Here is a 24400-nt window from a genome sequence, read left to right on the forward strand (position 1 = left end):
GTGTGTGTTTAAAGATATCTTGAGTCAATGTCACAAACACTGAGCAGGCTGAACATGGCATGAAAGCCATGTTGTGTTAGACTCACAGAGAGATCTAATGCCTGCAGCGTTTAACTGAGTGTTCTCTCATTCCTGCTGTAATTAATCAGAGAAATTGAACTTTGCTTCATTAATATTAATGCACAGTAAAGCACACACATACAATGAACTTCTGATCCTTACAAACGAGAAATGAGCGTCAATCAGTCCACAGACCGCATCGGGCAATTGGTTGTGGCATACCATTCAAAAGTTTGAGATTGGTGAGAATGTTTTTTACAAAAGAAGACTTTTACGCTTCTTTTAGGCTACATTTATTTGACAAAACAGTGAAATACAGTGAATACAGTAATATTCTTAAATATTATTACAATTTATAAGTTTTTTTTTTAAAGTAATTTATTGCTGTGATGCAAAGCTGATTTTCAGCAGCTATTACTCCAGTCTTCAGTGTCACATGATCCTTCAGAAATCATTCTAATTTGCTGTTCAAGAAACATTTATTATTATTATTGTTAAAACAGTATATATATATATATATATATATATATATATATATATATATATATATATATATATATAGATATATATAGATATATATAGATATATAGATGTATATATATATATATATATATATATATATATATATATATATATATATATAGTCAAACCAATATTTTTTTATATATATATTTTTACTAGTGGGTGCAGGACACAATAGTTCATTTATGTAAGTGAGGATAGCAAAATAAAGTAAACTGTGACATATTATACCCAAAATTTATTCATACAGTGGACTACCAGTAAAACTGATAAAAATTTGGAACCAAACATTATTCAGACACTTTGACCTGACCATGTTTTGCTTAAGTGTTATCTGACATAATTAAGATTATTTTTTTTCTGACACTCTGAGATCTTGTTATTAACATTTTTTTAGTGAATAATCTGTATTAATGAAAAAAATAAAAATAATTTAAATGTCTTTTCTGTCACTTTTGATAAATTGAATCCATCCTTGCCGAATAAAAGAATACACGTCTTTAAAAAAAAATCTTACTGACCTCAAACTTTTGAATGGTCGAGTAGTTTACAACCACAAAATACTTCTAAGAATATTATAAAGTGACAGACCAATTTCAGAGCTGAAAGACAAATAAAATAGAGGAAGATATGACATAATTGTTTGTCATTTAAAATGCTAAATGTATACTTTCATCATATGGAATGAAACATAAAATGAATAGTTGGGCAATAAAGAATTAACCTAAAAATGAAAATGAAAAATTCTCTCATTTACTCTCCGTCGTGTTGTTTGTGATGTTTGTGGCAGGTTTAAATATGAATGTGATTTGAAAGCCAAAATGAAGGGGAACATTTTCAGGGAATAATAACTTAAAATTCAGTCAAAGCTATCGTAAATTGCATGGACTACTTTAACGTCAGTTAGAACAACACATCTTCCTATTGGAATAAATGCGATTATTGTAAATCAATCCATGACAGCACATTTGCTAGTCAAAGAAAGTGTGCGTAAGAGAATGAAAGTGATGGAGTGATAGGCAGTTTATACCTATACATACACAAATGTACAAAAGTCCAGTTATTGGCAATTATAATGAATAACAAATAAAGGCTCTGTGCTTATCTGGAATGTCAGGTACAAACAGGGAAGTATATCAACACAGATGGCATTTAATATTTTAGTACAGCTGCTTTTTGTATACTCGCAAATTAAGAATGAATTTGACTACAGATTCCCCCAAGTTGCCACAACGTTACTGGAATATATGCAAATCAGTAAACAATGAAAAGACTTATTGTGGTCTATAAAAGGTCATAGTTGTTTTTTAAATTTATGTTTCTTTTTTTTACACAAGCAAGACAACATGCATAAACAAACATAAACAGTGGAAATGAAAAGTGGATATTTATACTTCTAGAGTAACTAAAGATGGGGTCTGTGGAAACATATTTTGCCCATTTGCCAATAGATATATTTGCCTATATTCACAATGCTCACTGCCCTAAAGCAATGTCCCAAAAACTCTTACTACACAAAACTCAAAGACGCACAAATATTTGCAAACAAAATGTAAAATCACACAAAAAAAGTACACTGCAACTAGCGCAGTTTAGCTAATATTGGTTTTATTAGCAGTCATATAACAGCACTTATTAGTAAGGGAATGATGTGTCTTGAAGGAATATTCAATGTTTTCATTTTATTCATTTTTATTATTCCATATTTAAAGGAATAATACAAATGCAAAGTAACAGAATAGAAACTCTGCACACAAGAAGTTTCCTGCTCCATATCCCAGACTTTAGTAGTGTCTGTTATTCCTGTCCGCCTTTCAGCTCTTATCAGGAATGATCAGACTGAGGGTCAGGACTGCACCATCTTTTTGTGGGGATCATATATATAACGTTTGAAGTTCAAGTGTATGGTAACTGGCTGAGCGTCGGGCTTGGTTTCCTCAGATTTGGAGGATTCATTTTTGGCCCCACCCTTCCCCTTCTTCTTAGAGGAAGAGGACAGAAGCTGCTTGGTTTCTTCTTTCAGCCCCTCTAACAGAAGAGAAAGAAAGCACAGGCATTCATGGACAAGGGGCATACAAAGACACTAGACAGAATATATCCCTCTTGTTTTTGTTAGATACATTGATCATATGATCATTTATGTTTTAACTGCTGCATTAATCAAAATTTAATGGAAAAAAATACTTCTAGATTAACTTAATTATGTCAGTGTTATTTTAGTTTTTATTTTAGTTTTATTAATAAAAATGAATAATATTGTGTTTTTGTCATTATATTTTTTATATAATTATTGCTATTTAGGTTTAATTTATTATTTTTTATTTATTTCCAGTATAAATTATAATTTCGTTTAGCTTAAGTTTTTCAATTAATATTTATACTTTATGTTATTTCAGCTTCATTTCAACTGACTTGTATACTTTTTTTTTTTTCAAACTAGACTAAAAAATGTGAGGTAACATACAAAAAGGAAGTGTCCTTTCCAGTGTGGTTATGAATACATTCATTCCACTTAATTTCAATGGGCCTGAAGAGAGGTGTGTGCTGTAATGTGTGTGTGTGTGTGTGTGTGTGTGTGTGTGTGTGTGTGTGTGTGTGTGTGTGTGTGTGTATATGTGTGTGTATATATATATATATATATTTGTGTGGCTGAAGTCTACCTACACAAGAGAGCCTTGAGGGTCAGGAAAAGGATGTGAGTTTTTTTTGCACGTATACTTAAGATACAGCGTGCATTTTTGCTGTGTGTAACTTTATATGAGAGCAGCTTTTATGTATATGCTGAATGAATGAGCACATGGATGTAAAAATAAGTCAAAAAAGAGTAAATGAGTAAGTATTTGTCTTTGCTTACCTGGTATTCTGATTTTGATCTTGCCGCTCTGGCCGAAGCCACCTTCAATGGACCCTGTTTCTCCCGTCGACAGTGTAACTTTTAAACCCACAAACAGCTGAAGGTTTGTCTCCTTCTTAAACAGGTTTCGACCAATCACAGTGTAGTCATCTGTCACCTGACCAAAGATTAAAAAAATTGGACAAAACTGATTAGCTACAGACAGAGTACATGAGGTGTTCAAAAGACAGTAAAACTGTCAAATAAATTAATCAAATTAGTAAGAATTGTGTAGGGAAAAAAATAAACAAAATATGACACTGGATATATTGAAATAAATGATACACTTAAATCATATATATCATGTACATTACCATTTAAAAGTCTGGGGTTGGTAAATCATGGCCCCAAGCCTTTGAACAGTAGTATGTGTATTTTTTTTATTTATTCATTATCAATATATAAATATTTGCAGTTACCCGCTCCACTGCTCCTTCTTTCTGCTTGTCTTTGCTGATTTTGAGTCGAGGAAGTGTTGTCTCTGTGTAGTTTTTGTCCTCAAACCCTTCCAGAAGCTTCCCATGAAAGGCAAGCCTGCATGCATTACCATGGATATCGGAGTCCAGTCGTGACCCAATCACTAAGCAAAGTGGTGGACATGTGACCGGTCGTTCAAACTCAAGTAAAGCCCATTGCTGTGGTTCCCCTATCCCGCCTTCTGCCTGAATAGTCAAATACTCATCCAGGTGGTGAAACTCCCAATCAAATGAGAAAGAACTTGCACTTTGCTCTTGAGAGGTGGGGCTACAGTCTCCATTTGCTTTGCCAGGAAGCACTCGATTGAAGAATGAGATACGGGACATAACGGTTTCATGTCCAACTGTGATGTGAAACTTTGCACGGCTGCTAAGTGCTCCACGATAGTATTCAATCTTTTGGACAGATATAATAGCAGCGTAAAGAGTCTGCAGTGAACCTGGTGTGCAAACCACACCCCGTTCTAACAGTTTTGGGTCAAACTGTGTCACACACACGCCAACCCGATCCCCTTGCATAGCACTAGGAACTGGCTTACGAAACATCTGCACAGATTTGACCTTGCGAGTTACCTAAGGAATAATAAAAAAATAAAAATAAGTAAGAAGCTGATCATGTCAACACATAATGTTGCAAAAGCCTGACTTATTTCATCAAAAATAAAGTAAAAACAGTAACACATTATGAAATGTGTTTTCTATTGTAATAGATTTTAAAAATGTCGTTTATTCCTGTGAATTTTCAGCATCATTAGTCCTGTCTTCAGTGTCACATGATCCTTCAGAAATCATTCTAATTTGCTGATTTGGTGCTTAAGCAGCATTTCTTATTATTATCAATATTGAAAATGGTTGTGCTTATAAAAACTATGCAGCGTATGTATTGATCAGTACCTTTAACGCCGGTATCTCCACAGTATCATTGACACTGAGCGAACCTTGTAGGATGGTGCCGGTAATGACTGTTCCCTGGCCACGGATGGAGAAGCAGTGATCTACAGCCATGAGAAGAGAACCTGACGGATCTCTATGAGGAAGGAAGGCCTGCGCCTTCAATAACTGAGCACATAGTAAGAGAAAACCTCAGAAATATGGTCCATAACTTTCGAAATACAGTAATAACAAAAAGCTTAAGACTTAAAATCCCCCTTTAGCTACAGTATGACAACATCCAAGCTAGTATAAACTAGTTTGTGCTAAACCTGATCTCTGTTATCCAGCATGATTTGACAATGTTACAGTCTAGCATGCATAAAGGGAAAAAAGGAAATCGGATCTTTTGTAGGTAGTTAACACAGTCAGTGTTACAAATTTGCATACATTTGATTTAGTGTCCTATATATATCTTAAAGGGTTTTTAACTTCTTTTACATCATAACTATTCTTTATTTAGGTATTTTAATTTATACATATAAAAATGAGGGCTGTCAAAATTAACACATGCGAATAATTTTTTTCAGTTTTACGCGTTAAAAATATTTAATGCAGCATCAGTTTTTTCCTTAATCCTTTGGCTAGTATTACCTTATATGATCACGCTCTTATTCATGCAAATGCTTTTAAACCATTCATGCACGAGAAAAAAGAGAACACGCTGTCTGTTAATGTTGTAATGTTGACAAAAACTTATGTAGCTTTACTAAGGATTAAACTATATTTAATTAATGCAGAGCAGATTTTATTCAATTTCTGTATATTTAGGGCACAGGTTAACTGATATTTATTATAATGAATTTATGTGAAGATTATTTTAAGTTCACTTAAATTAAAAGTTGCTATATTTTTAAAAGCCTAATAAATGTTAGTTTTTAATGATACTGTAATGCTGAATTGTTATAATTAATGTTTAAAATTTAAAAAGAAAATCAGTATAATTGAGACATCATCAGCAGTATTAGTATCAGTAATACTGGCCTTTATTCATAAAAATATGCCATTCATTTTTTTTTTAAATATACGGTCTTTATATTATTTCTAAGTTATTTTGGAGATTAACTCTGAAATTATTACATTATAAAAATATATATTAAAAACTTCAATGTTTTTAATCGCATTAATCACAGGAAAAATGTTAATTAGTTGTTGTTGTTTTGTTTTGTTTTTACAGATTGACAGCACTAAAAATTTTTTAAAGTAGTCTCCGACTGCAGCACACCCACTAACTCACATCTATGAGTTCAGTTATCCCTTGTGGCTCGTCTGTATCCGGGGCCTCAGGACCACCTGGCTTTGCTGCCACAGCAATAATAGGGCATCCTTTAAATCTGACAAGCAAAAAATAAATCAAGCCAATTCAATTTTATTTGTATATAGCACTTTTTACAATACAAATCATTTTCAAAAGCAGCTTTTCAGAAAATCATGATGCTAATGTTTATAATTTCTTAATATCTCCATGCCTTATAGTTGCATTTAGCAGTATAAAGCTGGCAAAACATATTATTTTTAGAATATATAGTGAAACGTGTGCTTGACAATGTCTACCTTGTGTTCTCAAGAGTTTTGTGCATCCTCTTAGTCATTTTGTCAATAGCTCCCTGTTTTTTGTCACTAGGCAACAGGTCTGTTTTGTTGAGTATGACGATCATGCGGGAGCAGGTGAGCTGACCAATCAAAAGGCACTCTGCTGTTTGTGTCTGCATACCTTTCACAACGTCAACCACCAACATCATCAGATCAATGATCTGAGCACCTAAATGCAAGCACACAGATGAGAAACATATAAGTTCAACAATGACAAACAAAAGAGTAAAATCATCACTGCAAAACAGAAAAAAGAGAAAAAAATAAGAGAAGTAGGAGACCAGGCTATTGCCTTTCCTTTCCTCCTTTTTCTCTCCCTCTCTCTGGCACTCATTCTTTCCTGAGAGATCCCCTCTGGGGGAGAGAGGAAGTCAAGCTGGAGCCCCGAACAGCCCCCTTCCGCCTTAATCAACCACATGTGCCATAAATGCACACACATACACACACACACACCAATGCCAACAATGCAATTACACTTGACATTCCCACTACACTTCAGTTTGTTTGGTCCCACAGGTTAACAAAAACCCTCTAGACATTGTTTTTTCATATAATATATTTCTTCATAAATCCCTCTTTTATAAAACCTATGAGATTGCGTATGCAAGAAAATCATGTGAGCTACATTTTTTTCTGTATAGAGGAATATCGAAAGCATGTGTTATAACCATAACTACCTATGTTAGCAAATAGATGCGATTGTATTAAAGGCACTTAATTCTGTTGTATAATTGGAAATGCATTAAATGACAGAATCTGATCATGATTATTCTAAATTTCATGGTAAATGCATTTTATTTAATCTATGCAGATATATCTTATCTTATAGTAACATCACAAGTCTGTCATTAAAAGTAGATTTGTCTTTTGATATGTTTTAATCCTATAATATGGTACCATACAATGGCAGATGGTACACAATCTACTACATGCTTTCTGCACTCTGATTGATAGTTCATAATTTTTAATCAAGTAAAAGGCATTTTAGTATAATTCTAAAAATGTCCATGTCATGGTACATGTCTTTTTGGTGTGAATTCTTTAACGATTTTTAATTTTTACATAGTAAATGTAAGAATAACTTTCAGATTGTTATTAATATTTCAAGACAGACATTTACTGAACTAAAGCAACTTAGTTTTACTTGATTATTCATACATATATATTTAAAAAAAAAATCCTGTTAAAATGTAAGAATCAAATATAAAACAACAGGTTGTTAAGGAGCATTTATTTATCTCTTAATCATCATTGTACTGGATTGCATTATATGTTTGCTCCCCACAATTAAAACCAAAGAGCTTTGATCATAAAACTAAGTATTAAATATCATCTGACTAAGGATTTGAGGATTCAATCCTATTTATTTACACTACAAGCTAACAGAATTTCTTCTTACTTTACATATATATAAGAACATTGCACAAATTTACATATTTTTGCTCAGTTTGGGCCTCATCCTGGTCAAGTATGACTATGTTAATATGATCTCAAATACACACACACCACCTACTGATCAAAAGTTGTAGTGCTGGACCAAAATGCCCAGACAGGTTACTTCCCTTCTACTACTTATAGTCATACTAGAAATTAAAAGACATTTAATGGTGCATTGCTTTGTTTTACATACTCCATGAATTACATATTGATCCAGGCAAACTTGTAAAACATGCAGTCTTGTATTGTGGATTTAATTGGTGTAACCATTACCCAACTAATATAAACCAAGTATTTTTTATGCACTTACCCCCGATGATAGTGCATATGAGGGAGGCATGTCCCGGGCAGTCCACCAGTGTGAACTGCAGACTGTCGTACTGTCTATCCCCGCAGGACTCTCTCAGGTGCTCCGGTAAGGGCACCGTAAACGCACTAAAGCCAAGATCCAGCGTGATGCCCCGCTCTTTGGACTGCGGGTTCTTGTCAAAGGCTGCGGTGGATGCGGTGCTGCTCAGCGCCCGGGCGAGAGACGTTTTTCCACTGTCCACATGGCCGAGGACACCGACGTTAAAGTTCAGCGTTTTAGGAAGACTAGAATCTGCCATCACTGGAATAGTTGGGTTACAGACTCAGTGCGCAGACTTTGAACTGCTGACAGCAGCGCTGTTGATTCAACCTAACCAGCTCAATATTAAACTGTCAATTAACCAAATGTATCTAATTTGGTGGAATTTAATAATATTCACTAATTAGTTCTGATATGAGAGATTAAATTACATGCTAAATGTCTCTACTCTTACTGCATTCAGCAAACTTTTCTGAAATTTGACAGTTCCTGTGCTACCAAAAAACAATCCCTGACAAAACTGCTCAACTCATGTGTTCCACTTCACAGCATTAGATTTTAGAAAATAAACCTCATGGATCAAATCATTTATAAACTAATAAAAACATTTCAATTTTTACATCATGTTTAATACATAATTAGGAGTTTATTTACACTTCATACAGAAAAAGAGATTTGTGGAATCTACGGAAGTTATCTTTGTTCTAGTACGACATTTCAAATAGAGCACAAATGGAAAATAGGGGCGTATTCGCAGTGATTATACAGACAATAGCGGCATCCAATGATTAAACAGAGATTCTACACATTGACCAATCGATACAAAGAACGACTTAAAGGGCGGTACTTCCTCAAATCGCCTTGGTTACCCACATGGAAACGCGGGTCTCTTGTGTTTGATTTCAACGGCCTTTCATGAGATAGGCTTGAGATTGTTTTACTCACGTTTTAGAGCGTTTAATTAACTAATAAGAAACATGAAGATCGAAGAGGTGAAAAGCACAACCAAGACGCAGCGCATCGCATCTCACAGCCACGTGAAGGGTCTCGGGCTGGATGAGGCCGGTAATGCTAAACAGTCCGCGTCCGGACTAGTGGGACAGGAGACAGCTAGAGAGGTAGAGATCAGCTTTGTATTTGGGGAATCAGTAAATTTGATTACGCTGAATAATGAATTTAATAATTTGTATTTAACTGATTATTTGTAAAGAACGATTATCTAATTAATTGTATGCGTCAGGAGCAATATAAAAGTGCATATGCATATTTCACATTCACTAAGAGTGTGCTGTTGTGATCATAACAGATCCTGGAGATTATTTAATATTTACAACAATTTCTGGCCAATTTCCTGCCATTCAGCCACTTGGCATTAATCATTAATAAAGAACAACCTGTGTAGCTGTAAAGTGTGTTTCTTATTTAAAAAAAAATGTAAATTCTTATCTTTTTATTAGGCTTGTGGCATCATCGTAGAGCTGATTCGTTGCAAAAAGATGGCTGGCAGAGCTATTTTACTGGCTGGACCCCCTGGAACAGGCAAGGTAAGGACAGAGAGCTTTTTCTAAATAGTTTCACAGCTGTTGCATGTGAGATGGTTTGTTAATTTTATTTCTGTACCCCACAGACTGCTCTAGCATTGGCCATGGCACAGGAACTGGGAAATAAAGTTCCCTTCTGTCCTATGGTGGGCAGTGAAGTGTATTCATCCGAAATCAAGAAGACTGAAGTGCTGATGGAGAACTTCAGAAGAGCCATAGGTGAGCTCTCATGTGAAGAACTCATATTTGTCTGCTTCAGTTGTGGACAATATGTTTGTGTAACCTCTAAAAACACATAATATGTTTATTAATTTATTTATTATTTATGTAATATTTTATTATGAATATAATACATTTATTTTAAGAGGCACTTTTAGTAATAAAGGTAAAATGTGATTTAAATAAAAACATGAAAACACATTCAAATACTTTTTAACGTGTTCTTGTACTAGTTAGTAACTCCTCACAAACGCTAGCTACGTTTCCATGCAAAGTTGCAAATTTAACTTGTACATCCCATGTGTTCCCTTTCTGGGAAATTGGCACAAAATATCTGTAAAAAAAAAATGGAAGTTGAAGCCCCTGTGGCTTTTTTATCCTACATCATAAATGACTTGCGTCTCAGACTGATCCGCAGGTTAGTCCAGTTATCCGATCACATCCTCTGCTGAGGCAAAGTCACATGAGTTTTTTTGTTGTTGTTGCTTATCGAGGGATTTATTCGGTAAATGTGTTTCTATCGTAGTTTACGCGCATGTCTTCTTATCAAATAAAATTATCCAACTCAATTGCTCTTATACGTTTTTATGCACATTTTTATAATGTATTATGCGCGTCTTGGCATTTCCATCCAGTGTTTGTTTGTCTTTTTTGTCTTTTTAATGCGATATCCCAAAATTCGCATAAAAATAGATGGATTGAAACAATGATTACTGTAGTCTGATATTAGACTGCCAATATCTGGAACAATGTGGTCTGTGTAATCAAGCGAGATATGCATGCATGCATGCACACATTATTACAATGTTGACAGAAATATACTGGCATGGGGAGTTGAAGACACACAAGTGAATAGACTCACAGGTATTTTTTTTATATATATATATACAGCTATGGAAAAAATTAAGAGACCACTCCAAGTTCAGAAATCAATGTTAAGTGGTCTCAATTTTTTCCATAGCTGTATATATATATATATATATATATATATATATATATATATATATATATATATATATATATATATATATATATATATATATATAATATTTCTGTAGTTTTTATTTCTAAAATTCTTGTTTTGTTTGTGCATGCAGGTCTGCGTATCAAGGAGACTAAAGAGGTGTATGAGGGAGAGGTCACTGAACTGACTCCCTGTGAGACGGAGAACCCAATGGGGGGCTATGGCAAAACTATCAGTCATGTCATTATCGGTTTGAAGACGGCAAAGGGCACCAAACAGTTGAAGGTAAGGAAGTGAAAGCGTGCTGCTTTTTAGCATATTTGGAAACCGATTTTATGTCTGTTTAAAGTTATAAGTCATATCTCATAGCATTTGATATGCTCATGCAGCTGGATCCCAGTATCTATGAAAGTCTGCAGAAGGAGAGAGTGGAGGTCGGTGATGTTATCTACATCGAGGCTAACAGCGGGGCAGTCAAGGTATGGACGGATTTGCTTAACCATTCTCTCTCCTGCCTATATTTGAGGTTGGCATGTTGAAGTAATCTTTTGTCAGTGCAGGTGGGCAGGTAGTCTGGCAGCGGTATAAAGGACAAGATTGTCTTTCATATTTTTGAAAGAAACTAATACTTTTATTCAGCAAGGAAGGATGCATTAAATTGATCAAAAAAAAGTGACAGAAAGGATATTTATAATGATACAAAAAATCCTTTACATATAAATGCTGTTCTGGTAAACTATCTATTAACCAAAGATTCCTAAAAAAAATAAATAAATAACAGCACAACCATTTGCAAATAATAATCAGAAATGTTTCTTGAGCACCAAATCAGCATAGTACAATGATTTCTGAAGGATCATGTGACAATGAAGACTGGAGTAATGATGCTGAAAATTCAGCTTTGCCATCACAAGAATAAATACATTATAAAATGTATTAAAATAGAAAAGCTATTTTATTTTATAATAATATTTCGCAAATTTTCAGTATTTTGATCAAATAATTGCAGCATTGGTGAGCAATAATACTTTAGGTTAGGCACAAATTCTCACTATTAACTAGTTGCTTATTAGCATGCATATTACTAGGCTATTGTCTGTTTATTAGTACTTATAAAGCACATATTAATGCTTTATTCTATATTCCTTAATTCTAACTCATACCTAAACAACTACCTTACTAATGATTAATAAAGAGTAATTAGGAGTTTGAGGCAAAATTGTAGTTAATAGTGAGAATTCGATGTTAAACTAAAGTGTGACCTGGTGAGCATAAGAGATTTCTTTCAAAAACATCAGAATCTTACTGACCTCAAACACTACTTAAATGGTATTGTACACATTTATAGTTTTTAAATGAAATCCCACATCACATGAAGTGCAATAAACTTCCCTTGTAAATACATTGACCTATTTTAATGGTCCAAACATCTCTCAAGACTCTTATCGAGTTCATCCATAATCAGTCTTTCTGTTTTTTGTTTGCAGAGGCAGGGACGATGTGATACATTTGCAACAGAGTTCGATTTGGAGGCGGAAGAGTATGTACCGCTACCGAAAGGCGACGTTCACAAGAAGAAGGAAATTATTCAGGATGTTACACTTCATGACCTTGATGTTGCTAATGCAAGACCTCAGGTATGTGTACACAAACATCATGCTTTTCAAGTGGATCTCCATGACACTAATTATATGAGTGTACTGTGTTTTCTAGGGTGGCCAGGACATACTCTCTATGATGGGTCAACTGATGAAACCCAAAAAGACGGAAATCACAGGTAACATGGTTAATATTTTATATATTAACCAGAATTTTTATTAAGGCCATGTTTAACCGTTTCTTGGTGTTTGTGTATTCTGTATACAGATAAACTGCGAGCGGAGATCAATAAGGTTGTGAACAAATACATTGAACAGGGTGTGGCAGAGCTGGTTCCTGGTGTTTTGTTTATTGATGAAGTTCACATGCTGGACATCGAGTGTTTTACCTACCTGCACCGAGCATTGGAGAGCTCCATCGCTCCCATCGTAGTGTTTGCATCCAATCGAGGAAACTGCCTTATCAGGTGTGTTTTTGATGGGAAACATGGGTTATATTTAAAGTAAATTAGCTTCGTCACAATTTTGTACAATTGTAGGATTCTTATGTAACTTGTTTACAAAGCTCACTTAAGCCGCGCACACACTTAACGATTGTAAGGCCGATTATGAATGTAAATTGATACTTATGACTGATCACGCTCAAACACGTCCAGTCAGAGCCAGTTGCGTTCAGTATGCAATTACAGTCTGTGTTCAAATTCCATGTGTGAGTATATAAATCGGCTCCAGTCGAAGTAAACAATCGGTATGTGTGTTCAGTTCAGTCTTAGAATGTTTCAGCTAATCATTAGGTGTGTCCCCGGCTTTAGTTAAAGTACCCAATTATGCTTTTTCAAATACAAAAATGATGCCACTGTTTGTATAAAATGCTTAGGAAGAGCTAAAATTCAAATATGGTAATAGGCGCTTCGTTTCTGACATTCTGTAACGGTAGACCAATCACAACATACTGAGCCATCTGACCAATTAGGGCAGAGTAGGCTTGCAGAATGGAGGTGTTTAGAGAGACTGAATCTTCCAAATAACTTTTTTTCAGACTCTTTGAGAAATGAGGTGATGTACAATGTAAAATAGCATAATATGGGCATTTTAACATAAAATACTTTAATTTAATAAACACAGCAATTATGAATTATTTAGTTTTAGGTTAATGTATATTTTCTAACGCTTTAGTTAACTTTAGTTAATGCATAAACTAATGTTAACTATCAATAAACAATACATTGGTTACATACAGTATATGTATTCATCTTTATAAATGCTAGTTAATAAAAAAAATACTGTTCATGTTAGCTCAGGTCTGTTAAATACAGAACAGATTTGAATAAAATATTAGTCAGTGTTGAAATTAACAAACTAAAATGCTTTAGTAGTATTTTTTTACTTTGTCAACAAATGGAAACTTATTGTTAAATTATTGTTCATTGTTAATCTTCATTCACGAAAAATCAATGTTAACTTATACAACTCATTAAAAATATATTACTTTATGTAGATATAAATAGAGATTAATGAATATTGTTCATTGTTAGTTTATCATATTCATATCGAATGCATTAACTAATGTTAACGATCTTGTGCATATCTAAAATATATTTGAATAAACCTAATAGTATTGGAATGAATTTGATTTGCAGTTTGCTGTGACCAACTGTATGAATGATCCATTTGATTGGTCGAGGAGTTAATTTACAGAGATGCATAATTATGTTTTAGGGGGACAGAGGACATCAGCTCTCCTCACGGAATTCCGCTGGATCTGCTGGATCGAGTCATGATTATCAGAACTATGCTGTACACTCCTCAAGAAATGAAACAGGTGTGCATAATTATTTTTTGTCAAAACAAGCTCCTTAAAAATTCACTCTAACTAAACTTTAACTTGCATGTTTCTAAAGATCATAAAGATCCGAGCTCAGACAGAGGGCCTCAACATCAGCGAGGAGGCTTTATCTCACCTCGGAGAGATCGGTACCAAGACTACACTCAGGTAATACTTGTTACTACTTATAACATCCCAACATATGCTACTGATTTAGATGATTAGACTGAACTGTCATATGTATTTCTGTCTTGCTACCTGCATTCTCACTCATATAATTAATGCAATTTGCTTATGTAATGTTGGCTAACGTGTGTCTTTGTGTAAATGCAGATATGCTATTCAGCTGCTGACACCTGCCAATCTGTTGGCTCGAGTTCATGGAAGAGAAGTAGTCGATAAAGAACATGTGGAAGAAATTAATGAACTCTTCTATGATGCTAAGTCCTCTGCAAAGATCCTACAAGATCAGCACACAAAGTTTATGAAATAACTCTCTTTTGCTTTCTCTGTATGCCCTGATATAGTTTGGTTTACTGGTTGATTAGTTCACATTTGTCATGACATTATAACAGTATGACAGCAGTACCGAGCCAACCCAACAGCAATTCATGGCTACTGCATTGTTTTATCTTATTGAGTCAGTTGCTGTTACTCACAAATGTTAAATAAGAACAGGAAAGAAAACAAGTCTCTTTGTTAATAACATGCTTTCAACCTGATTTCTTTGGTTTTATCCCCCACTCCTGTAGGATAAGTTCTCCATTGTCCTTGTCTGCTGTCCTTTGTTTTTTTGTTTTGAAAATAAATCTTTTTTTGATAGTAATGTGAAATATAAATGGGATTGAACTCTTTTATTTTGAGAAATATTTCATTTCACTTCTTTTCAATACAAAACTAAACAATTTTTAACCAAAAAAAAGGGGAGTATTCTGGTGTCTGAATCCATATGGATAAATGTAGCATTCAAGGATATTTGTCAAAAAGTACTATTCTGTTTTATTTGTTTAAAGCCTTTTTTTATTATTTGGGGGGGGAAATGATTGGAGAAAAACAGTGAAAAATACATTTTATAGTGTTCTTAAGATAAGGCTTTGCATTCAGCCTCAAAAACTATTAATATTGTTTAGCAGTTGTGACGCAACTAACCACGTGTTACTCGGTGATTCTTGTACTGTGTTCAAATAAAAACTACTGCGTTATTTTCAATGTTAATGCTTTAGATACATTTAGAAATGCACCTAACATGTTTTTGGCTGTAAGATTCAGTGAAACAAAGTTGAGTGTATGGTTCCACAGTGTTATTTTCCCCTGCTGGGTTTGTTAAAGGCGGTCTCAGATCCGGAGCGAACTTTGCTGAAGACAGATGGCGCGACCTTCCCGGCTCGTTCTAACGGCAGAAACAAAGATATTCAGAATACACAATAATACAACATCATACACATTTTAATTTCCGTTACCTCAATACAAAGCGCTCAATTTATTAAAAATATACACATTCGAACTGAGAAAGCACAAACCAAATTTGAACTAATAGCTAAGAAGTTAATAAAACAGCTAAATGTATAGCCAACTGTAAAATACACATTTTACATGTAAAGAATCAAAGTGTTTAATAGTATACACAATCTTTGGTAATTCTTTATAATAATGTTCATTAACACAAGTTAATATGAATAAACAATACTTTTAAAGCATTTATTATAGTTCATGTTCATTTCAACATTTAATAATACATTATTAAAGGGTTAGTTCACCCAAAAATGAAAATTCTGTCATTAATTACTCACCCTCATGTTGTTCCACTACCACAAGACCTTCGTCCATCTTCGGAACAGAAATTAATATTTTGATGAAATCCGATGGCTCAGTGAAGTCTGAATCGCCAGCAATAACGCTCCCTTTTTCAATAAAGCTACTAAAAACGTATTTAAAACCGTTCATGTGACTACAGTGGTTCAACTTTAATATTATGGAGTGACGAGAATACTATTTGTGTGCCAAAAATAACAAAATAGCGACTTTATTCAACAATATGTAGTGATGGGTGATTTCAAAACACTGCTTCATGAAGCTTCGAAGCTTTACGAATCATTTGTTTCAAATCAGTGGTTCAGAGCGCCAAAATCCCATGATTTCAGTAAACGAGGCTTTGCTACGTCATGAGAGTTTTGAAACTTCAATAGTTCATGTAACTTTGGCAGTTTGATTTGCACTCTGAACCACTGAATCGAAACAAATGATTCATAAAGCTTCGAAGCTTCATGAATCAGTGTTTTGAAATTGCCCAATGCCCATCACTATATATTGTTGAATAAAATCGCTATTTTGATATTTTTGGCGCACAAAAAGTATTCTAGTTGCTTTATAATATTAAGGTTGAACCACTGTACTCACACATTTAAATATGTTTTTAGTAGCTTTATGGACATTGAAAAAGGGAATGTTATTGTTGCCGATGCAGGCCTTACTGAGCAATAGGATTTTATCAAAAAATATCCTAAAGGATTAGTTCACTTTCAAATAAAATTTTCCTGATAATTTACTCACCCCCATGTCATCCAAGATGTTCATGTCTTTCTTTCTTCAGTCGAAAATAAATTAAGTTTTTTGATGAAAACATTCCAGGATTATTCTCTTTATAGTGGACTTCAATGGACTCCAGATGGTTGAAGGTCAAAATTGCAGTTTCAGTGCAGCTTCAAAGGGCTTTAAATGATACCAGACGAGGAATAAGGGTTTTGCTAAATAAGACCCTTATTCCTTGTCTGCGATCGTATATAGCACTTTGAAGCTGCATTGAAACTGCAATTTTGACCTTCAACCATCTGGAGTCCATTGAAGTCCACTATAAAGAGAATAATCCTGGAATGTTTTCATCAAAAAACTTAATTTATTTTCAACCGAAGAAAGAAAGACATGAACATCTTGGATGACATGGGGGAGAGTAAATTATCAGGAAAATTTTATTTAAAAGTGAACTAATCCTTTAATTTGTGTTCCAAAGATCAGCGAAGGTCTTAGGGGTGTGGAATGACATGGGTGAGTAATTAATTACAGAAATTTCATTTTTGGGTAAACTAACCCTTTAAAATCAAAGTTGATAATACTATTTAATAAACCTGAGCTAGCATGACTAATGTTAAAACTAATGTTAACAAAAAATTGTAACAAATGTATTGCTTATTGTTAATGCATTAACTAATGCATTGTAAAGTGTTACTCAATCAAGTCTTTAATGTCATAACTTACTGGCAACATATTGAGAAATTGTTTCTATAATAGAGATTAATTAGTACATTGTAAAATGATATACAACTGGAAAAAGTTATAAAAGGCTAATAAAAATGCAATAAACATTTCATAACAAGAGTGACTAGGGGAGAGTCCTTTCTTTGTGTTTGTGTGTGTGCTCTGATTTCCTGCTATATATGGAGTGGAAACACTATAAAACCCAAACACACACACAAACACATTTCTTCTTTTTCCTCTTGGCTCAGAATCAAAAAACAGAGACACTAGGATTCAGTGGCATTTCACACAACCTTCCATCTGAATTATTGCAGTTTCTGCAGATCTAACAGTTGCTGCTCGACTCACCGCATTCCTGCATCACCTCAAACGTCTTGCTCTTCACCTCTGTTCCAAATGCTAGTTTATCCCTGGCTCCAATCAAATCCTCCGCTTTCACCTCAGGCCTCTTAACTTCCTCTTCCTCACGCTGCTGAAGAGAAACAGAAAATGAATGACAAGCAAAACAATCTTTATTTCTTCTCTCAGTGTTTCTTCTTTCTCTTACTTGAGACATGGTGAACTCTCAAAATGAGTTGTGAAGTCCTAAAGTCTTGTTTAAGTTTCTCTGTTTTATACTTGTTGCATGTGCATTTATACCCACACACCCTTCCCTTGCCGAGTCCAATCCCAAATGGACCGTAATTCCTTTGGCCAAAGCATGAGTCACACTGTTCCTCCTCCCATTTAATCTCAGTCACTGTTCTTGTAGGATAAACACATGGTTATTTAAGGATGACATCTTCAGTACTTCAATTAGTTCCAGCAGCTCAGAAATGAAAACAGTTTATGGTTTGTGTCTTGAATCTGCTTTATTGCTCATGCGCTTCTAAATGAGTGCAAGAGTTTATTTGTACTCTGTTGTGTTTGTTGTTTTGGGGGGTTGCTAAGTGCTTGTTTGTGAATGTTAATTTGTCTCTCTTGTGTATTTCATTGGAATTACATACTTTTTAAGAAGAGGTAATTGGGAATTGCTGAATGCCCTGCCATTGTTAAGTCTTTACCTACAGCTGTCCTAATGTTTTACTGGTTTGTAAACTCAAGAAACATTTTAAACAGCTTGTCAATATCTTGTTTCTCTACATGTACACTACTCTTTAAAAGTTTGTGGTAGGCAAAAGTCTCTTGTGCTCACCAATGCTGTATTTATATGATCATCCATTAAAAACAGTAATATTGTGAAATATTTTTACAATTTAAAATATCTGTTTTCTATTTTTAAAATTTTATTTATACCAGTAATGGCAAAGCTGAATTTTCAGCATCATTCCTCCAGTCTTCAGTGTTTCTTATAATGCAAAAGTCTTTACTGTCACATCTAATTTAATTAAACACTGCAATAAGGTTTCATTTATTAACATTAACAGTTATCTACATTAGTTAACATAAACTAACAATGAGCAATACATTTACAGCATTTATTAACATTAGTAGATGGTAATTTCAACATTTATTAATACATTTTTAAAATCAAGTTGTATTTATTAACAATTAATACACTGTGAATAAAAGTAGAATAAAGGATTAGTTTACTTCAGAATGAAAATTTCCTTATAATTTACTCACCCCCATGTCATCCAAGATGTTTATGTCTTTCTTTCTTCATTAAGGTTTTTGAAGAAAACATTCCAGGATTTTTCTCCTTATAGTGGACTTCAATGGGGACCAAAGGGTTGAAGGTCCAAATTGCAGTTTCAATGCAGCTTCAAAGTGCTATACATGGCGCATCGCAGAGCTATTGTAAGACGAGCATTTTTGGTTAAAAAGTATATAATTTAAAAAAAAAAAGATCATTTTGCTAAATAAGAGCCTTATTCCTCATTTAATGTTAACAAATGGGATAATAAAGTGTTATTATATGCATCCTTGCTGAATACAATTATTCATATCTTTAAAAAAAAAGAATAATAAGAAGAAAAAGCTTACCTCACTTTAGTGATCCAAACATTTTATAGATATTGTATATAAATCAAAGTGGCAAAACAGTACATTCAGGAAAGGGTTTAATTTGTACCCAGATATTAAAAGAGTAGACAATATTTTCCAGTTTCTTTTAAAACATTTTCAAAGACAATGGTAACCAGCACCGTTTAATTTTATTATATAACCATTTTATACATACACACCATTTATACAAAGTTCACCACTGGTTTACACAGCTATAGTATATCTAGTAGTAATGTTATGTAAAATGTACAATGTAACAAAATATTTTGTCAATGTACACCTTTGGTATGCTCAAGCATTAAACAAGAATTAATGTTCAAAAGACGAAGAATCGTAATGCATTTCTTCATGGTGATGAAGCAGGAATGACCGTAGTTAAATACTGAAGGACCCCTTGATATCTTTGCATTTGTTCTGTTATCATTCAATAAAATATTCTACAAGGTATAGACAAGAACCTTCAAACTGTCAGCATCTAAGTGAACTTCTTTTGATGTCATAAGCAAAAACTGAACATAGAAGTACTGCATCTTCTGGAGTAAACATTCCCATTTTTTTTAAGAAAACAAAATATGTTTTTTTCAAATCTGCCTAATGTTTGACAAGGCAAAATCTGGTCCATGATATGTTAGTGTCAACCTCACCTCGGGGAGGTTAAGGTGTTTTCTAAGTAAACGCTCATGTAAGTTTCTTGCTGTATTTGGGTAGAAGCTGAGTTTTGACAAACTCCACAAGTCTTGTTTCTGTTAGAAATACTGTGATGACCACACCCAGGAGACAAACTGCCCCCACGGCAACATGAACCAGCCTTAGCAACCAACCACCATCACAGCAGAACATGCTCTGAAAGACAAAATGGTTTCAAATCAGATTTGAATTTGTTTATCACAACTTTATCTACATTAAAATGTAAACAATGAGGCTACAATACCTCTGAGAAGGTTGTAAGGATGGAGCTCACTCCAAGAGCAATTATGACAGCAGAATGTGGGCGGAGCCCCCACAGCGGTGCATATTCACTTTGCAGGAAATAACGATGTATGTAAACAATACTGTGAGTGATTCGTAAAGCCATGTTACAGCAATTTGCCAAAATGAAGCCAATGCCCCCTAACATCCAGGTTAGCCAATAAGAAAGCAGCAGAAAAGAGGCCGACAGGCCCAGCATCACTAGATTATATCTAGAGAGAGAGAAAAAATGTTGTTTAAATAATTTCTTATAAAATTACATTTTTAAATATATTAATATGTTTCAAACAATAAAATATTTTACACTCAAGTTCAAAAGTTTGGGGTCAGTGCGTTCAAAAACAAACCAAAAAAGTATTTTTTTTAAACTGAATTCTTTTTGTATCATTAATCATTATTTTTTCTATCACGGTGAAGCTGCTTGGAAATGATCTGTATATCTGTATCTTGTATAAAGCGCTATAAAAAATAAAGGTGACGCCTTTTATTATGGAAGGATGCATTAAATTGATCAAAAATGAACATGAAGATGTTACAACAATTTTTTTAAATAAATATAAATGCTGTTCTTAGAAAATAAAAAATAAAATCTGTTCTTCAAATAAATGTATTCATCAAAGAATCCTGAAAAAATAAGTAATGATGGCTGATAATCCAATTTTGCCATCACAGGAATAAAATCTTAAAATATATTAAAAATAGAAAAAAGATATTTTAAATTGTAATAATATTTCACAATATTACTGCTTTTACAGTATTTTTAGTCAAATAAATGCAGCCTTGGTGAGCATAAGAGACTTCTTACAACAGTAAAACAAAAACTTACCAACCCCAAACTTTTGAACAGTAGTGTATGGTAATGATGTGCTGTTCACCTGTCAACCTCCTCTTTGCTCATGGCAGCAAAAACAAAACACTCTGTTACTCCATTAATAGCTAACAGCAGAACATAACAACTATAACACCGAAGGAGATCTGGCCCTGCAAAATACACAAACAAACCATTTAAACTTTTATGGCACACACACACAAATGAAAATTTATTTATTTGAACTGAAAAGATAATCAAATCAGGTACTACAGTACATTCAGTATTGCATATTTGTGATTTACCGGCTCCGCTGCTCAGAAGCTCCCCACCATAGATGTCAAGTGCTAGATGAGAATATGCATAACCAAAAACTGTGATGATCAGACCAATCAAAAGCACCAGCTTCAAAAGACATTCCAGTACCTCAGCTGCCATGGAAACTTCCTCCTGTGGACCAATCAGCATTTTACAATTATCCAAGCCACATCTGGCTGGCTGCACTAAATAAAGTTATGACCATAAACAGATACTGACTTGTTTTTGATGTCGTACATCTCGTCCACGCTCTAGGACTTTTGCAAAGAACACATAAAAACTCTCCTCAATGGGCAAGAAAAGAAATCTTGCCACCATTGAGCCCAGATTGTTTATTATATCATAAACCCCTGTAAAAAAAAAAAATAAGTAAAGGGTAATATGATGTGTATAATATGTAATAAAATATAATAGCTTGTGTGTATGAATGTACAAACTCACCCTGGTCTCCAAAGTTGAGCACATTCAAAAAAGTCATCACGTAACGCTCGCCTTTTAAATCAAAATGAAATATTTATTAACAGCATTTAAACATTTAGACAAAAAGTACAAAGTAATTGAGCATGATAGGCACTTGCCTTCTGTAAGTATCTGTTTGAGAAACGACTGTTTGAAAAAGCTCCAAGTTAGTGTGGTCAACTTCCAGTTCAGCAGTGGCTATAAACAAAAACAAACATACAGCTTAGTTGTAACACTGAAAGAAAAAGTCTACAAGAGACCGATGTGGCGTTGTGTTGTAAAATAAGTCACACCTCGTGATCCACTCTAGATGGCAGAAGGTCTGTTATGTGATGAACAGGGAACGATTTCTTCTCTGCTTCCTCTGAGCCGAGGAAATGCATGAAGTATAACACATAACAAAGGAGCAAAAACCCTGCATATACACACTGTCAAATGAAAAACACATTTAAGATTTACAAACAGAAAGGCATTGCAACCGAAAACTATAGATGTTGTATACGTTCAGTATGCAAACATACTATATATGTACCTGGGCTGCAGAGAAGATATAGAGCCCCCATTGAGGCGCTGAGACCACCAACACTACAGTAACAAGACATTTAGCAATCATGGCTAAGCTTTCGGCAATCACCTGTGAATATGCATAATTTGATCAGATGGTTTCATATTGTTCAGTCTACAATGATTCTATTAAGTGCAATTTAAAGAATGAAAGGCAGATTCAGACACCTTCAAACGGACGAACATGTGCGCGTGTGCAAGAACCCAGAGAGGTTCAGCCAGCAGCTCTGTGAGTGCAGACAGGCAGAACAATCCAACAGCAGGAACATAATGCGGGATGGATTCTGGATCAGGTGCCTGGAGCACCCACCACCACACACACACCAATAACACACCCCACACACACCCCAGAGGAAATCTGCCAGTTTGAGAAAAAAGAAAAAGAAAGAGAATAAAAACAACATTTTAATTTTTAGGTGAAATATTCCTAAAATACTCCATATTATATATATATATATATATATATATATATATACATATTATATATATATATATATACACACACACACACACACACAATTCGCTGTCTGTGACTTAAAATAATGCAAGCAGATGGTTTCAACAAAAGCATGAAAATAAAGAGAATGGGGCCTTAATAAACCATGATGGATGTGAGATTTGGCAGGGTGCAATAAAATATTAATAATAAAGTATTAAATTATTTTTTTGTTTTGTTTATGTTATAAAAAGCAATCAACACATTCTTAAATAACACTGAGAAATGCTAAAACAATTTTTGGTTAATAAACTTACAGACATTTCTAGTACTTACGTGAGCCATAACAAGTTGATGACCTGTCTCCAGTTACGCCCCGCCCCTTCACCGCTTAGACACGCCCTCCGGAACGCCTCCCTAGACAGAAACACCAGTGTAGAATAGAGCAGCATCAACCTGTAACAAAAGCAAACGTTGCAGTTTGTGGCCCATTCAAACTAATGTTCGAGTTTATGTTGTGTAACTGTAAACCCACCTGACATTTACAACACCCATCAGCTCCTTGGACACAAAACGCAAAGTAAATGCGTTCAAGAGAAATGTCAACACTCGAAACATCACCTGAAATATAAAGCATATCAAGAGGAATACGTTACTTCTTTTTTATATGTCTGTAATAAAGGTGTATTTAAAGTCTGTATGTGTGTACAGTTAATAGTACCTGAAGCAGGACATTATAAGAAGCCAGTTTTGAAGCACTCTTGAGCACATCCTCTGAGCCCATGGTGAACTTTACTTTTTACTTTTTTAACTCAACTATTTAAAATAACTAACAACAAAATCACCGAAATTCACCGGTGAAAAATAAGCGCTACATTCGATTCATTGTACAGATATATTATTATGATACTGCACTACAGTAGTTTCCTATTGTATTTGCCATTTAGTATTTAACAACTGTACAAGTTGTCAAATAGAATATACTTCCGTTTCACGGAAATTTCAAAATAAAAGTATCTGAGTGACGTTTCTAACTAAGGCTTTGTTTGGAAATGGGCGACTCGCGTTATTTTATATACAAAATGTTCATAAAACTTTGCACTGAGGCTAAATATATGTTCAAGTTAAATTTGTTTCATAATTGTTTTTTGAAACACTTTTAACTTGTTTGAACTTTTAACAGGATGTTAAAGGAAGGGAT

General features: G+C 34.2%; 4 protein-coding genes across 5 annotated transcripts; 1 reads left to right on the forward strand and 3 right to left on the reverse strand.

The window, feature by feature from the left end:
• Positions 1–1300: 1300 nt before the first annotated feature.
• eefsec (eukaryotic elongation factor, selenocysteine-tRNA-specific) lies at positions 1301–8746 on the reverse strand. The gene is made up of 7 exons (XM_067373766.1): positions 8222–8746; positions 6436–6643; positions 6119–6215; positions 4846–5010; positions 3895–4524; positions 3437–3593; positions 1301–2610 (listed from the first exon to the last, which is right to left on the reverse strand). The coding sequence occupies exons 1-7, from the start codon at positions 8517–8519 to the stop codon at positions 2429–2431; spliced, it is 1737 nt and encodes a 578-aa protein (XP_067229867.1). The 5' UTR covers positions 8520–8746; the 3' UTR covers positions 1301–2428.
• Positions 8747–9115: 369 nt separating this feature from the next.
• ruvbl1 (RuvB-like AAA ATPase 1) lies at positions 9116–14913 on the forward strand. The gene is made up of 11 exons (XM_067373017.1): positions 9116–9378; positions 9718–9804; positions 9888–10020; positions 11118–11269; positions 11374–11463; positions 12472–12621; positions 12698–12761; positions 12851–13049; positions 14302–14404; positions 14484–14575; positions 14741–14913. Exons 1-11 carry the CDS (start codon positions 9238–9240, stop codon positions 14898–14900), a joined length of 1371 nt encoding a protein of 456 aa, XP_067229118.1. The 5' UTR covers positions 9116–9237; the 3' UTR covers positions 14901–14913.
• A 744-nt stretch (positions 14914–15657) lies between these two features.
• mustn1a (musculoskeletal, embryonic nuclear protein 1a) lies at positions 15658–18630 on the reverse strand. Of its 2 annotated transcripts, none has more exons than XM_067373019.1 (3): positions 18207–18630; positions 18008–18128; positions 15658–15797 (listed from the first exon to the last, which is right to left on the reverse strand). In XM_067373019.1, the coding sequence occupies exons 1-3, from the start codon at positions 18213–18215 to the stop codon at positions 15709–15711; spliced, it is 219 nt and encodes a 72-aa protein (XP_067229120.1). In that variant the 5' UTR covers positions 18216–18630; the 3' UTR covers positions 15658–15708. The 2 variants fall into 2 exon arrangements, with proteins under 2 accessions (XP_067229120.1, XP_067229119.1); XM_067373018.1 differs by having other exon boundaries at positions 18008–18131; positions 18207–18621.
• A 1068-nt stretch (positions 18631–19698) lies between these two features.
• Positions 19699–24160, reverse strand: rft1 (RFT1 homolog). Its single transcript, XM_067373762.1, has 13 exons — positions 23921–24160; positions 23735–23820; positions 23536–23655; positions 22932–23121; positions 22732–22833; positions 22493–22627; positions 22319–22397; positions 22182–22232; positions 21960–22090; positions 21728–21872; positions 21490–21595; positions 20577–20826; positions 19699–20488 (listed from the first exon to the last, which is right to left on the reverse strand). The coding sequence occupies exons 1-13, from the start codon at positions 23981–23983 to the stop codon at positions 20324–20326; spliced, it is 1623 nt and encodes a 540-aa protein (XP_067229863.1). The 5' UTR covers positions 23984–24160; the 3' UTR covers positions 19699–20323.
• Between the last annotated feature and the right edge of the window lie 240 nt (positions 24161–24400).

This window comes from Chanodichthys erythropterus, chromosome 21 (assembly GCF_024489055.1).
Source record: "Chanodichthys erythropterus isolate Z2021 chromosome 21, ASM2448905v1, whole genome shotgun sequence".
NCBI lineage: Eukaryota > Metazoa > Chordata > Actinopteri > Cypriniformes > Xenocyprididae > Chanodichthys > Chanodichthys erythropterus.

Excerpts from the sequence above, each read along its gene's own strand:
- eefsec (XM_067373766.1), bottom strand. The coding sequence starts at position 8,519 with ATGGCAGATTCTAGTCTTCCTAAAACGCTGAACTTTAACGTCGGTGTC. Across the intron at positions 6,644-8,221 it reads CATATGCACTATCATCGGGG|GTGCTCAGATCATTGATCTG; the intron begins GTAAGTGCATAA and ends GCTTGCATTTAG. Across the intron at positions 2,611-3,436 it reads GATCAAAATCAGAATACCAG|AGGGGCTGAAAGAAGAAACC; the intron begins GTAAGCAAAGAC and ends CTCTTCTGTTAG.
- ruvbl1 (XM_067373017.1), top strand. The coding sequence starts at position 9,238 with ATGAAGATCGAAGAGGTGAAAAGCACAACCAAGACGCAGCGCATCGCA. Across the intron at positions 11,270-11,373 it reads AGGGCACCAAACAGTTGAAG|CTGGATCCCAGTATCTATGA; the intron begins GTAAGGAAGTGA and ends ATGCTCATGCAG. Across the intron at positions 12,622-12,697 it reads TTGCTAATGCAAGACCTCAG|GGTGGCCAGGACATACTCTC; the intron begins GTATGTGTACAC and ends TGTGTTTTCTAG.
- mustn1a (XM_067373018.1), bottom strand. Across the intron at positions 15,798-18,007 it reads TGAGGTGATGCAGGAATGCG|AACGAGCCGGGAAGGTCGCG; the intron begins GTGAGTCGAGCA and ends TTCTGCCGTTAG.
- rft1 (XM_067373762.1), bottom strand. The coding sequence starts at position 23,983 with ATGGGCTCAGAGGATGTGCTCAAGAGTGCTTCAAAACTGGCTTCTTAT. Across the intron at positions 23,122-23,535 it reads ATCAACTTGTTATGGCTCAC|ATTTCCTCTGGGGTGTGTGT; the intron begins GTAAGTACTAGA and ends TCAAACTGGCAG. Across the intron at positions 22,834-22,931 it reads ACATGTTCGTCCGTTTGAAG|GTGATTGCCGAAAGCTTAGC; the intron begins GTGTCTGAATCT and ends GCATATTCACAG.